General features: G+C 44.4%; 1 protein-coding gene and 1 long non-coding RNA gene across 4 annotated transcripts in view; one reads left to right on the top strand and one right to left on the bottom strand.

The window, feature by feature from the left end:
* Positions 1-13,935, bottom strand: part of GALNT18 (polypeptide N-acetylgalactosaminyltransferase 18) — a 372,255-nt gene that overhangs the window by 66,570 nt on the left and 291,750 nt on the right. For both annotated transcript variants that reach the window (XM_079966313.1, XM_079966312.1), the window contains exons 4-6: positions 8,810-8,993; positions 2,910-3,107; positions 209-323 (exon numbers count right to left, since the gene is read on the bottom strand). In XM_079966313.1, coding sequence (XP_079822439.1) covers positions 209-323; positions 2,910-3,107; positions 8,810-8,993 — 497 coding nt within the window. The remainder of the gene's footprint in view (positions 1-208; positions 324-2,909; positions 3,108-8,809; positions 8,994-13,935) is intronic.
* The window catches only part of LOC307210931, a 48,755-nt gene that overhangs the window by 33,041 nt on the left and 1,779 nt on the right, over positions 1-13,935 (top strand). Inside the window, exon 3 of one of the 2 annotated variants that reach the window (XR_013836230.1) lies at positions 6,039-6,158. The exons of the other annotated variant lie outside the window; for it this stretch is intronic. This is a non-coding gene — a long non-coding RNA (uncharacterized lncRNA). Of the gene's footprint in view, positions 1-6,038; positions 6,159-13,935 lie in introns of those variants that run through there. 2 annotated transcript variants of the gene reach the window in all.

Here is a 13,935-nt window from a genome sequence, read left to right as displayed (position 1 = left end):
ATTCGAAAACCAGAACACTCACTTCTGGGTTTCAATTGTTCGGGAGCCGATTTGTTCGGGAGCCAAGGTGTTTGAGATCCAAGGTACGACTGTATCTGATTTTTGAGATTCAGATTCCAATCTTTTTGTGTGTTTCCAATTCTGACTTCATCATCTATTACTTTTTCCTCATCTAAAATCTGCTAGTTGGTTCCCGATGGTTTCTTACCCTGATCCCAAGTTCTACGTTTTCACCTCCATAGACCTCCATGCCTTCATCTAGCAGACCAATCTCTTGGAAATATTCTCTGTCTACTATGAAGCATCCAATTAGTGCAGGGCTCCTAGACAGAAAAAAAAGCAGCAAATATTAAAACACTGGAATTTAGTCAGCTTAGTGAATTTCAGGTATGCCTCATTTAAGGTAAATTCCCCAACCATAAAATTTGTGTGTCTTATTAAGTCCCACCTCCAATAGTGGGATAAATTAACAAAGATCTGGCTTGCACTCAGAATAAGCTGAATTTTCTTCTGGACTGGACCAAAGCTGACCGAAGCCGTGAGCAACTTACTCATCTCGGGTACTGGCAGGAACCTGGTATTTTGGTGCTATTACTGAAGCATCCACACTAAGGTATTACCGTATTTTTCGTCCTATAGTGCGTACCGGCCCATAGGACGCACCTCGTTTTTTTGGGGGGGAAATGAATAAAAATAAATTATTTTCCCCCCCAGCCGCGGCTGCCACCCCAAGCCTTGTGCACACCTGCCTGAAGCACGGGGCACCCTCCGGAGGGCTCCGCGTGCTTCGGGCGGCAAGCTGCCGCCCCAAGCCTCGCGCGCCTGGCAGGACCTCCCGCCGGGCACGCAAGGCTTGCAGACACTCGCCCGAAGCACGGGGCGCCCTCCGGAGGGCTCCGCGTGCTTCGGGCGGCAACCTGCCGCCCCAAGCTTTACGTGCTCGGCGGGACCTCCTGCGGGTGCGCATCGCTTGCAGACACTCGCCGGGGCTGCAGGCTGCTGCCCCCAAGCCTTGTGAGCCCGCAGGAACTCCCGCCAGGCTTGCAAGCCTTGCGGATAGCTTCCTGAAGCCTGGAGAGCGAGAGGGGTCGGTGCGCACCGATGCCTCTCTCTCTCCAGGCTTCAGCGAAAGCCTGCATTCGCCCCATAGGACGCACACACGTTTCCTCTTCATTTTTGGAGGGGAAAAAGTGCGTCCTATGGGGAGAAAAATACGGTAATTGTAGCCCCTCAAGTAACCAATACATTCCTTGATTACATGGCTGTCCTGTTTATCCTCAGAGAACCTCAAAATAGTTTACATGGACCTCCTACGATGTCTCCTACAAATAGTGTCCAGGCTAAGACCTTTGTAACTAATAAAATAAAATGCATTGCAAACTTTTTGCAGTCATAAAGACTCCATGTAGAACTGGGCTGCTCAAATGGGTTTCTTTAGCCCAGTTAAGATTACATTTGTGGAGATATCAATGCATGAATGGAGATAAGCAGCATTGTACCCATTGGCTGCATATTCACCAAAAGCTATTGGCAGCTTTTAGTAAATGCATGGATGGGACAGGGACAGCCAGCACATGCCATGATGCTTTGTTATCACCACATATGCTAGCTGCACAGGGCTACTGTGTGATAGATACTGATGTTGCCAAGGTTTCAGAGAACATTTTTAAATGCTTGTCTGAAGTGTGGCTCGCTCCATCGTTCATTGGACTCAGTCACTCAGTTCAATGTAATGACTCCAAATACTGCCATGCAACAAGGGGAGGAAATGTTCAGGAAGACCTAGGCATTGCATCTTTTGGCCTCTTGTCCGGCTAGTCTTCAATGGCATTTGAACTGGTTGAGATTCAGCCACACAGTATTTATAAAGTGGCTGAGAATGGAACAATTAATCTGGCTTTAGCCCTACTCTTGCTTTGTCATGCAGGCTGGCAAATAGAAAAATGTCACTTGTGCCATTATGTGAGCAAAAGAAGTGCACTGGGGACAACAGGATGCTAATTAAAGGGGACAGGGGGTTGTTATAGAACAGGATACACCATTTTGCATTCATCAAGACAATGATAATCAAGCTGTGATAAACTGAGGCATCTGCTCCTGATGTGATCGTAAAAATTCTTTTTAAAAAATTAAATCACACCCCTGAAATCTCCCTTCCCTGCTTGTACAGATGATAGCAAAGTGTCATCTTGGAACTAGGGGAAGCTGTTCCTTGTGAACTTCATGATGAAGAAAATGCCAATCATTCCTCATTATGTTGCATCAAGACATCAGTGCTATGCATGGGGGTGGAGGGTGGGGAACGAAAGTACACTCTTCACAGCATGGCAGATTTCCCAAATATATCCTCAAGAGAAACAGGCTTGCTTTTGCTGCAAACCTGCATATTTCAGCCTTTTTTACAACCAGCCATGGCCTTCCATTACAGTGTGCCAGTGACTGTATAAATAGTGACAGCAGCTCTGTAATTTGTCATGGTTACATAAAAACAGTATTTTATTGGAACTAAAAATGCCCCACTGTGGGTGAGCCCTTGGCCACAGGGGTTTAACCAAATGACACCCAAATCCACCCGCATAATTTGATTTTTTTTTTAATGTAAGAAGAGGCCAGATGGATCAGACCAAATGCCTATCTAGTCCTGCATCCTAGAATCATAGAATCATAGAACTGTAGAGTTGGAAGGGACCCTGAGGATCATTTAGTCCAACCCCCGGCAATGCAGAAATATGCAGCTGGTCCATACAGGGATCGAACCTGCAACCTTGGTGTTATCAGCACCATGGTCTAACCAACTGAGCTGGGTCTGCCAATACTAGATGCCTACAGGAGGCCCTCAAGCAGGATATGAAAGCAGTAGCCCTCTCTTGTGGCTGTTTCTCAGCATGACTCACATTTACATTTTTTACCTTATAGGAGCAGTTGTGTTTTCCAGCTTCCACCATGACTTGGGTGGGTTTAAATATCGGCACCATAATTCCCAATCAAACCCTTGTGCAGACAGAGGATACTCTTCTATTTCAAAATTGTCATATTTGATGTTATCAAATGATGGCGAAATGACTCTTTTTCTGTTTTCCTTGATTCTGGTTAGTACTGGTTCAGCCCTAAGGGGTGGGGGTGGGGATAGAGAAGACAATCAGAGTGTTCCAAGAGTTATAATCATCAGCTTAATTCCTATTTTCTTCCTTCATTTTATTTTAAATTTCTATACGACTCAGTATATTAAAAATTTCTCTAAGCTGTTTACAAAAAAACTGAAGCAGCAACAGTCAACTTTAACAAAATATTATAAAAATACACAGTTACATATAAAGATGTTCCATTAATGCAAAGTTTTAAGTATATAAAAATCTATAGCAATTCATTTTCCTTCTGATATACCATTCCTCTCAGCTTCCTGGTTCTCACCCAGGGTCCAAACTCTCAACTCACCCACAAAAGTCTCACAACAAGACAAGTTCCTAGAAACACCCTGGTATCTCACTCTAGACTTTCTTTTTTATGGACAGGACAAGGTGGATGGTATTTCTTTAGGCTGCCCACACTTGTGTTCTATTCAGCTGCACTTTCCACACCCAGTTCCAGGTGCAGCAGGTTTGTTGAGGTCAAGAGGATGGGGAAAGGAGCCCCTCCCACTCATAGCTCTTCCTTCTCCCTCTCTCCTCTCCTCCTACTCTGAACTTCTACTGATGTCAGTGGGATCCTTTAACTTCACTTAAGATCTTTAGAGCTCCTACACACAACAGTTTTACCATTTAGCATGTTTCCCTGTTACTTTCTTGCCTCAGTGATAAGAAGAGATTAGGACTTTCATATTGGTGACAATTATCCTTACAGCCTACAGCTGTCAAACGATCAAGGATATCAGCAAGAACAGAGCTGTCCTAAGATTAAAGGCTTCTACCCTTTCAAAGAGTCTTCTTCTATCAAGATTGAAATCAGAAAACAAAACATAATATTAATTTAGCATGTCTCAGTAATTGGCAGCCAAATAATTAGAAGCAGTTGACATTACATTATTTCCAGCACCGGTTATTTTTTATTTTATTTTTTGCCCAGGCATTTTAAATGGTTGTGTTTACTCTGCATTATAGTTTGAAAGTTTTATTGATGCTAATTCGTTGTGAATGTTGATTCTTGCTTCCATTTTGTTGCATCTGGCATGAGCAGTTTTATGCATGCCCATTGTACACCACCTGGAATAGGTTTGGATGAAGACTGGTCTAGATAGATTTAAATAAATTAATAAGCAGGCACTATCAGACACTGAAGATATGAAATACTGAACAGAGAACTTCAGCAAATCTCCAGCAGCAAAGGAATATTACTTATTATTATGTAACGGGTTTTTCCTGAAGCATGAATCTTTGACATACACTATAATTAAAGCCACTAATGAGTAGAATAGGTAATTACATTGGACAGTGCCTTGGGGGGGGGGAGGAACTCTTCAAGAAAAGTTATGCCCTGTGATCTGTGGCTAATTCCCTGAAAGCATAAGGTATATCCTTCTGTGAAGAGGCATGTGGGAAGCAACCACTGATATAACCAACAACCATTTCCAGGATCTTCATAGCTATAGTTGTGATGCAGCAGTCACAGAAGCTGTGGCCTCTATATCGATGACTGTCTGCATGGCATGGTGGGTTCATTCATGTGAGCACAATCAAAATGGCTGGGTTAGTGCTTGGGTTGAAAAATAGTTATTGCCCTCCATCATGAGGAAATGGCACTTAACGTACTCATAGGCCTTGTCCTTTCTCAGCCAGCTAGGGATTCTTACGAAAAATGTTGTCAGCTAACGGATGATATGGTCTCATTTGTTCTGAAAGAGATTATAACCCCCCCTCCCCAATTATAGTAAAAATCGGTTAAGGCCTGCAATGATTCTCCTAAGAGGAGAACTATTTGTGCCTGACCTGCTGCTTTCTCCATTTATAACACACCCCATTGCTTAACATATCACAGTTTGCTATTGGAAAGTTGTGATGATTTCCAGATTTTAATAATTACTAATTTGGCAGCTTTTAAAATATGTTGAATTAGTTTCACAGTAGAATAATTATCAGAATCTTTCTTGAAGAGATTAATTGCAGTTTTAGCCAGAACAGCACTGATTATGAACCACTGTTGCCCCCATTTCCTTTTTTTAATACTAACAATTCTGGGCATTCCCAGAATTCCACATGCAAATATGTGGCAATGTGCTCCAACACAGGTTCCTTCTTCTGATATTTACTTTTCCATGCCACACGGCATATTTGGGGTTACATGCACTGAGAGGCAAATATTAAGAGTCTGGGTTGTGCAGAGCTTATCTTCAGCTGGAGGTGGAGGAACCAGCCCGTCAATCTTGGTCTGCAGCCAAGTTCTAGGCAACAACAGCAGGGGTGGATGATTTAGTGGGACACTGGTGCTTCCCTGACCTTCAGTCAAATGCATCACTGCTGCTTACCAAGAAAGAGAGGGGCGAAGTGACAATGTTGGTGTGGTGCAAACACACCAGCAGAGCCAATTCAGTGCTACCACTGGTGCAATTTCATTTTCCTGGGGCTCCATGAAGTAACAATTCCACAAAACCCTGCCACAGCACCCTGATCTCACGTGGGTTATCACATGGCACTCAATACCTGACCTGAGCCACAGTCAAAATTACAATGGTTTCGGCATAAAGCCACAAAGCAAAAAGGGGGATTTAAACTCAGTCTCCCACCTTTACAAATAAAAACCCAAAGCATTGTCTAATCAGGTGAAATTGGTTTCAGTCACCAAACAGAAAATTATTGATTTGAGTCATTATCTGAATCCACTTTCCATATGAACACCTGTTATTTTCTAAGGAAATGCCCATACTGATTTATTGATGGAATTGTATTTTAAAATTCACAGCTAAACCCAGTGCTTTCCAAGTTAGTGCAACGTTTTGCACCTTGGAAAGCTATAATTAACTTTAATCATAAACCACACAATAAGATGAGTCTGTTGCATATTAACTGGATATTTCTGCACATACTTTATGTCAATAGATTGTTTAGGGACACCTTCTACTCCTGGCACACACAAATGAAGAAAAAGTAGGAGACTGAGCACTTCAAGATCGTCCAACTTAGAACTAGACATTTTGGCTGCCATCCAGCAATCAAGCCCTGCACATACCATGGGAATAGGGAATGCTCCATTTTCTCATAGAGTTATGCATGTAATAACAAAAAATGGGTGTAGATTGCAAAAACCTTCTTATTAGTAACCCTAGCCAATGTTGTGCTTATTGCTGAGGTAAGCAAGGTCTCCAATTTTAATTAACTATAGTCTTGGGTATATTTGGAAGGGGGGGGGGATGCAGCAAGATGGTTCTATGAATGCAGAATTAATTGCACCAGTACATGGTGCCACTGATGTACATTATGCCCATTTGGCACATGGCATAGTCTTGGAGAAAGGTGAAGAGTGGTACTAAGAGTGTGCCGTTCCTTGTTCCTATTTTAGGAACAGAACCAAAACAAGATGCACAACAAAAGCTCAGGTCTGAATGACCCATAAAGGCCAAACAACTTACTTTCCTGGCCTTTAGGATTTATAGCACAGTGGCAAGATAATGCCAAGGAAGTTTATATTCAAGGAAGCGTATATATTTTATGTTCCCTTTGTAATTTGGTTTGCATGTGTGTTTGTTTAGAAGGCTATTTAAGGTTTGGATCAGCAGGGCAGAAAGATGAAACAGGGCATACTGCTGTTCGACAGTATAAAGCAGCAGGGACTGGGATCAAAAGGAACAGGTGGTAATACAGAGTTCTATCTACTGTATCCACCTTAAGAACTCTTGCTTCTTAGCTATACACAGCCAACCTGCATACGCCACCTCAATTTTCTTTTGTTGGAATTCTCTGTTCAGAAAATGGATTGAGCTTATCTATCAAAAATTCTTTTCGTATTCATATCTCCGGAGGACTTCTGTCCCTGTCCCTTTTGTGTGTACAGATAAGAGCCCTCCTCTGACATTATCTGACCACACAGGAATATTAAGACTACAGATGCCTTCATTTTTAAAAGATTTCAAAGTTTAAGGCCATGTTTTACAACCCCCTTAAATGTTTTTAGACTCTGACTACATTATGAACCACTTGGCTAAAAAAAAAATCCCCTCCTTACACTCAAGGAAACTGAACAGATAACTGAGCACGTTAGCTTATCCTATTATACCTTCCTAAATGGAGGAATTGTATGTGAAAAATGAGATAAATTGCTGTGTGTACCAAAATGATGCTAGTTGCTGGCTCACTGTTTCTGCAGAGCACCACCACTGTGATGGGACAATGCCAAATTCAATATAGGTAACTTGCCTATAACTGACGTTCTTCAAGTGGTGACATGTGGGATCTGCACCTCCACAGAGCAGCACTTTATAAACTTCTAGAGCTTTACATTCTGGCCCTTGTCCACAAGCAGAGATGTCCCATGTGCTATTCCTGGCTTGAGGGCAGAAAGAGCACTTTCCCCCCCTCGGTTCCTTTTTGACTGCCACTTTAGCAGAATGTAGGGACATCTCTTTCCCTGAGTTTTATCCTTCAGCATCTCTATTTTTACCTTTCCTCACATACTCTTCTTCAAAACACGATTTTAAAAAGCTAAACACTTTCTTTGTATTTCTTATCGGACACCTATCATCTTCCACCCCCTTCACCTCTCCAGTTGACATAGAAATCAACTTGCATAGAATACAATTATGTGGCACAGAGATGGTCACTTTAAAAGGTGTCAGATTTGTGCAACCTTTCAGGCTCTGAAGATTGTGTCTTCCTATGTCTTCTGCCTGGGTGATGCCCACTCAAACAGAATCCCCCTTACTCTTTTATCAGGAATTATATACAGGGTAAGAACAAATAAAAATAGTAACACTACCAATACAGAGACCTTCTAAGCCATTAGCATGCATTCATTTAATTTTATCAGCCAAATAATATTTGCATGTTCTGAACCAAGCTATTCAAGCTAGTTATATATTAAGAACTGTCTATATGTGACTTACTAAAGTGTTGTATGTAATGCTAAGTCTAGAGAAGCCAATGAAGCTTCAGCTATTGGCTTTAACAGCCCAATGGTCTGCCTGTTACACCAGGGACTTGCATTACATCTCACCAGCCTGGCTGTTTTCATGCAAGTGTCAGTGCACATGTACATCTCAATTATTCTTTTGTGAGGGGACAACTATTATATCCTTAATCCCTCTCTTGCTCATATTGTTTGCTGTTATCTTCAGCCCTGAGTGAGTGACTGGCTGCTGCCTTGGCACCATCTAAAACAACAACAGGTTAAACCTAACATGCTGCCAACCAATCAGGTATCAAGGTAGTCAGGATGATGATGCCACAGTACTACACAGCCAGTGGCATTTGGCTAGATGACAATGTAACAAAGCCAATTCTGAGAGAGGGCAGGATCCTATGTGTTCATTTTGAATGGACTAATAGTTTCCCCACTGTTCAAAGTCCTCCAAAAATCAGTGGAATAGGGGTACTTTTCACACTTGTGTGCTCAGATTTAATCTAAGTACATTTTAATTGCATTCATTAACTCACTGAAAGCAATGGCCAAACTCCTGTGGAATTTAAAGGATGATGAAGACTTCAGTTGTTGCCACTTAACGAATTTTTAATCAGTGGATACATATTTAATACACCATTAGAGGATTAGATCCCTACATTAGAGTTAATGTAGAGATCGGCATTAACTCTTCTATAGAACTTTTCTGAACATGCGCAAACAAACTCTACCAAATGACATAGACCAGAAGCAGCAAGGCACATACCATCCCACGTTGAATTCTACATGTGCATCAAAGAGTGCAACTACGGGAGCCGTGGCTGCCCTCCAGCCACTAACACGAGAGCGAATCAGCCCCTCTTGCTTGTTGTGTCGAACCACCTTGATGAACCCAGACTTCCGTGTGTTCACCTCATCAACATATTCTGTTAGCTTCTCTTTGAGTTCTTCTGTACAAGGAATACAAAGGAGGTTAGGAACAATGGTCCGACTTCTGAGATGTGCTCATCTAGATCAGATCATAAACAACTTATAGGTTGGGCTATTTGTGTGTATGATATAAAGGGAGAGCGATGAACAGGGCCTTGAAAACTGCAGGTTTCCCTTGCATTGAATAAACACCAACAGTTTTGCAAAACACAGGAATACAGGAGAAGACATTTGAAGATACTACATAAGCTGTTTACGCCTGTGGTAAAAAGCCAGAGGTGTACATAAAGGGAAAGAAATAGGAGCCAGCTTCCTCGTTGGAGCCCAGCCCAGTTACAAAAATCTCTGTAGTAAATGATTGAGCTGCACAGTGGAAGTTTGGCCATTTGCTTCAGTGGGATGTGAACCACATTGTTTCCTTAATGCTGTTCTTAGATAAATCTTAGCAATATTATCACCCTTTTCCAGAATATCCTTGCTGATATATTTGCTAGAGTAAGCCTCAGAACAATATCACAGCTCTGATATCCTACTGGTGCAAGTATATATCTGTACACAGCAGTGTATAAATGTACTTGCAGGGCTTTGTGTTGCTGCTCAAAAACCTACTCATGGGGAAAATTACTGTCTCCTCTGTTTATAACTCACTTGAAGTCTTAAAGTAAATGTTGTGTTGTTTTCTTGGTTTCCCCATAATCAATGAACAATTGCCCTTTCCTAAGAAAATAGGGCATCGGCACAAGCATTCCTGTATGTGTACCATAGTACTGCACAGTTATCTAAAAATCAAGGAGGAATGGTTGTACATAATCGATGCCCGTGCATGAGAATTAACATCACATTTAAACATTATGCCAAATGATTGGTGGTAGGGCAGGCCTGAGGCAGATGCATAGCTACTGCCTATTGAGTATACTCAGTTTTCTTAACATGCCTATAAAACAGACAGCTCATATAAATATGCTGCTTTGTGATGAAAATTATAAAAAGGTAGATTTCAGGCATTTTAGATTCTTCAGCGAAGTGTGTAGGGTCACCACTAGGAAATACATGTATATAGTAATTAACCACAGGAGAATTATTGAGCTTTCTAAATCAATGATCAGAAAGGAGACTACAGTGAATAAGACTACATGCTTTAAATGCTGGGCTTCAGTTTGCAAATCATGGTTTGCATGGAACCAGCATTGCAACTGCTGGTCCTCAAGCAGTCGGTGGCAATTTAAATTTAAATTTAAATTTTTATTTTTTTTCCCCTTTTTTCCATTGTTGGGGGTGGGTGGGATGGATATTTAGTTGGGGATTAATTTTAGTATAATTGTTTTGTTTCTTTTTGTTGTTGTTGTTTTATTGGTTCTGTATAGTTTGTGTTTTGTTTTTAAGGGGCGGGATCAGGGCTGCCTGGGAGTGGGGCCCCAGCCAACACGATGGCTGGGACAAGTTCCACAGGGGGGGAAGCACTGGGACATCCGATCTCGGTGATCATGGGCAGGAGGCGGAGTTACGCTAAGACCAGACCATGTCATTACCGAGGAGGCAGGTTTAGTCGTTGTTTGAAGACTATCCCTGCCTCCGGGTCTGGCCTTGACCAGATGGATACTGGAATCAACAGGGGAAACCTACATGACCTGAAGGTGTTGCTGTGTAATGCCAGGTCAATGATGAATAAAACCACTGCCATCCACGACCTGATTGTGGATGGAGGATTTGACCTGGCATGTGTGACAGAGACCTGGTTGGAGGAAGCAGATGGGCCTGTCCTTGCCGCTGCTTGCCCACCAGGTTTCTCTTACGCACAGCAACCCAGGTCATGTGGGCGGGGAGGGGGGGTTGCAGTGATTTTTAGGAAGTCACTAGCTTGCACCAGGCGTCCTACTGGGAAGATCCAGCTTTCTGAGTGCATGTTCTGGAAGTTGGGCAATAGGGGCAGTACAGGATTCCTTTTGGTGTACCGACCTCCCCGCTGCACCAAGGACTCCCTGTCTGAGCTGCTTCAGGTCGTGGCGGATTTTCTCCTGGAGACACCTAGTTTGGTTGTCCTAGGAGATTTTAACATCCATGCCGACACGACCTTACAAGGGGCTGCTCGGGACTTCGTGGAAAGCATGGCCTCCATGGGGCTGTCCCTGAATAAGTTTGGCCCAACTCATAGTCATGGACATGCCTTAGACCTGGTGTTCACCTCTAGTGACGTGGGTGATCTGACACTAAGTAAAAGTGAAACAAAAGAAGTGCCATGGTCAGATCACTTCCTGGTGCAACTGGACTTCTCTGCGACCCATCCCCTCTGCAGGGAGGTGGGACCAATTCGGATGGTCCGCCCCCGCCACTTAATGGATCCAAATGGTTTCCAGAGAGTGGTAGGGGATGCTTTATCCCATGTTGATGGCCTTTCAGCTGATTCCCTGGTGGCCCGCTGGAATGCGGAGTTAACCAGGGCTATCGACTGTCTGGCTCCGAAGCGCCCTCTCCGATTGCATGGAGCCCGGACAGCTCCGTGGTTTTCTTCGGAGCTGAGGGCGATGAAACAATCGCTGAGACGGCTAGAGCGTCGGTGGCAAAAAACTCACTCTGAATCTGACCCCGGACACAGGTTAGAGCTCAACGTCGAGCCTACCAAGTGGCGATAGCGACGGCGAAGAAGACTTTCTTCACCGCCTCTATTGCATCTGCAGAAAATAGTAGCAGGAGACTCTTTCAGGTGGTTCGTAATTTAACGGAACCACCTTTACCACCGGGGCCTTGTAAAGACCCCAAGATCTCCTGCAACGATTTTGCAAAGTTTTTTGCAGATAAAATCACTCATATTCGGAAGGAGCTAGACACCACCGTGGGAGCAGTGCCGGGGCGGGAGAGTGCTAGAGCTCTGTCTGGTCAAGTTGTATGGAATCAATTTCAATCCGTTACCCCCGAGGATGTGGACAGGCTGCTTGGACGCGTGAAACCAACCACCTGTCTCCTGGATCCTTGCCCATCCTGGCTAATAAAAGCAAGCCGGGAAGGGCTGGGCGATGGGCTCTGCGGGGTGGTGAATGCTTCCCTCTGTGAGGGAACATTCCCAGATCCGCTGAAAGAGGCGGTCATTAAACCGCTTCTTAAAAAACCATCTTTAGACCCGGCCAGTATGGCCAACTATCGCCCAGTCTCAAATCTTCCTTTCTTGGGCAAGGTGATTGAGCGCGTGGTTGCTGAACAACTCCAGGCACGCCTGGAGGATGCGGACCATTTGGATCCCTTCCAATCGGGATTCAGGCCTCATCATGGGACTGAAACTGCCTTGGTCGCGCTGGTTGATGATCTCCGGCGAGCTAGGGACAAAGGTGAGAGTTGTTTCCTAGTTCTGCTGGATCTCTCAGCGGCCTTTGATACAATCGACCATAACTTCCTTCTGGACCGTCTAGAGGGGCTGGGAGCTGGGGGCACTGTTATACAGTGGTTTCGCTCCTTCCTCCTGGGCCGTGTTCAGAAAGTGGTGGTGGGGGATGAGTGTTCAGACCCCTGGGCCCTCACTTGTGGGGTGCCTCAAGGTTCCGTCCTCTCCCCCATGCTTTTTAACATCTATATGAAGCCGCTGGGAGAGATCATCAGGGGGTTTGGACTGGGTGTTCATCAATATGCAGATGATACCCAGCTCTACCTCTCTTTCAAATCAGAACCAGTGAAGGCGGTGAAGGTCCTGTGTGAGTGCCTGGAGGCGGTTGGAGGATGGATGGCGGCTAATGGATTGAGGTTGAATCCTGACAAGACAGAAGTACTGTTTTTGGGGGACAGGGGGCGGGCTGGTGTGGAGGACTCCCTGGTCCTGAATGGGGTAACTGTGCCCCTGAAGGACCAGGTGCGCACCCTGGGAGTCATTTTGGACTCACAGCTGTCCATGGAGGCGCAGGTCAATTCTGTATCCAGGGCAGCTGTCTACCAACTCCACCTGGTACGCAGGCTGAGACCCTACCTGCCTGCGGACTGTCTCGCCAGAGTGGTGCATGCTCTAGTTATCTCCCGCTTGGACTACTGCAATGCGCTCTACGTGGGGCTACCTTTGAAGGTGACTCGGAAACTACAACTAATCCAGAATGCGGCAGCTAGACTGGTGACTGGGGGCGGCCGCCGAGACCACATAACACCGGTCTTGAAAGACCTACATTGGCTCCCAGTACGTTTCCGAGCACAATTCAAAGTGCTGGTGTTGACCTTTAAAGCCCTAAACGGCCTCGGCCCAGTATACCTGAAGGAGCGTCTCCACCTCCATCGTTCTGCCCGGACGCTGAGGTCCAGTGCCGAGGGCCTTCTGGCGGTTCCCTCATTGCGAGAAGCAAAGCTACAGGGAACCAGGCAGAGGGCCTTCTCGGTCGTGGCGCCTGCCCTGTGGAACGCCCTCCCATCAGATGTCAAAGCAATAAATAACTACCTGACATTCAGAAGACATCTTAAGGCAGCCCTGTTCAGGGAAGTTTTTAATCTGTGATATTTTAGTGTATTTTTAGTTTTTATGGAAGCCGCCCAGAGTGGCTGGGGAGACCCAGCCAGATGGGCGGGGTACAAATAATAAATTATTATTATTATTATTATTAACTGCACTGAGGGCTCACCCAGACTTCCATTAAGGCAGTGATTTACAGGCACAGGTCCATGCTTTCTAGACACGGGTCCAAGTGGGTTGTTGGACAAATACGACTGAATTGAAACAAACATCAATTGGGTTTTTCTGCGGATTGATGTCCGATTCAGCAGTAAACAGCAAGTTTTCCCAGGAAAAGCAGAAGGATAGTCCCCCCTCCCCCCAAAACCCCCACCCCTCAGATCCCTGCCTGGAAAGCACAGACTTGTATCTAAAAATCATGGTACGAAGAGAAGTCTGGATGAGCCCTGAGCCAGGATGGCAAATGAAATAGTTCTAATTTACTGTGTGTGTTTTTTGTTTTGTTTTTTATTTATTTTATTTTATTTTTATTTTAAAATTTCATT

This window comes from Podarcis cretensis (assembly GCF_951804945.1).
Source record: "Podarcis cretensis genome assembly, chromosome: 1".
Classification (NCBI taxonomy): domain Eukaryota; kingdom Metazoa; phylum Chordata; class Lepidosauria; order Squamata; family Lacertidae; genus Podarcis; species Podarcis cretensis.
This window is presented reverse-complemented; position numbering and strand designations above follow the sequence as displayed.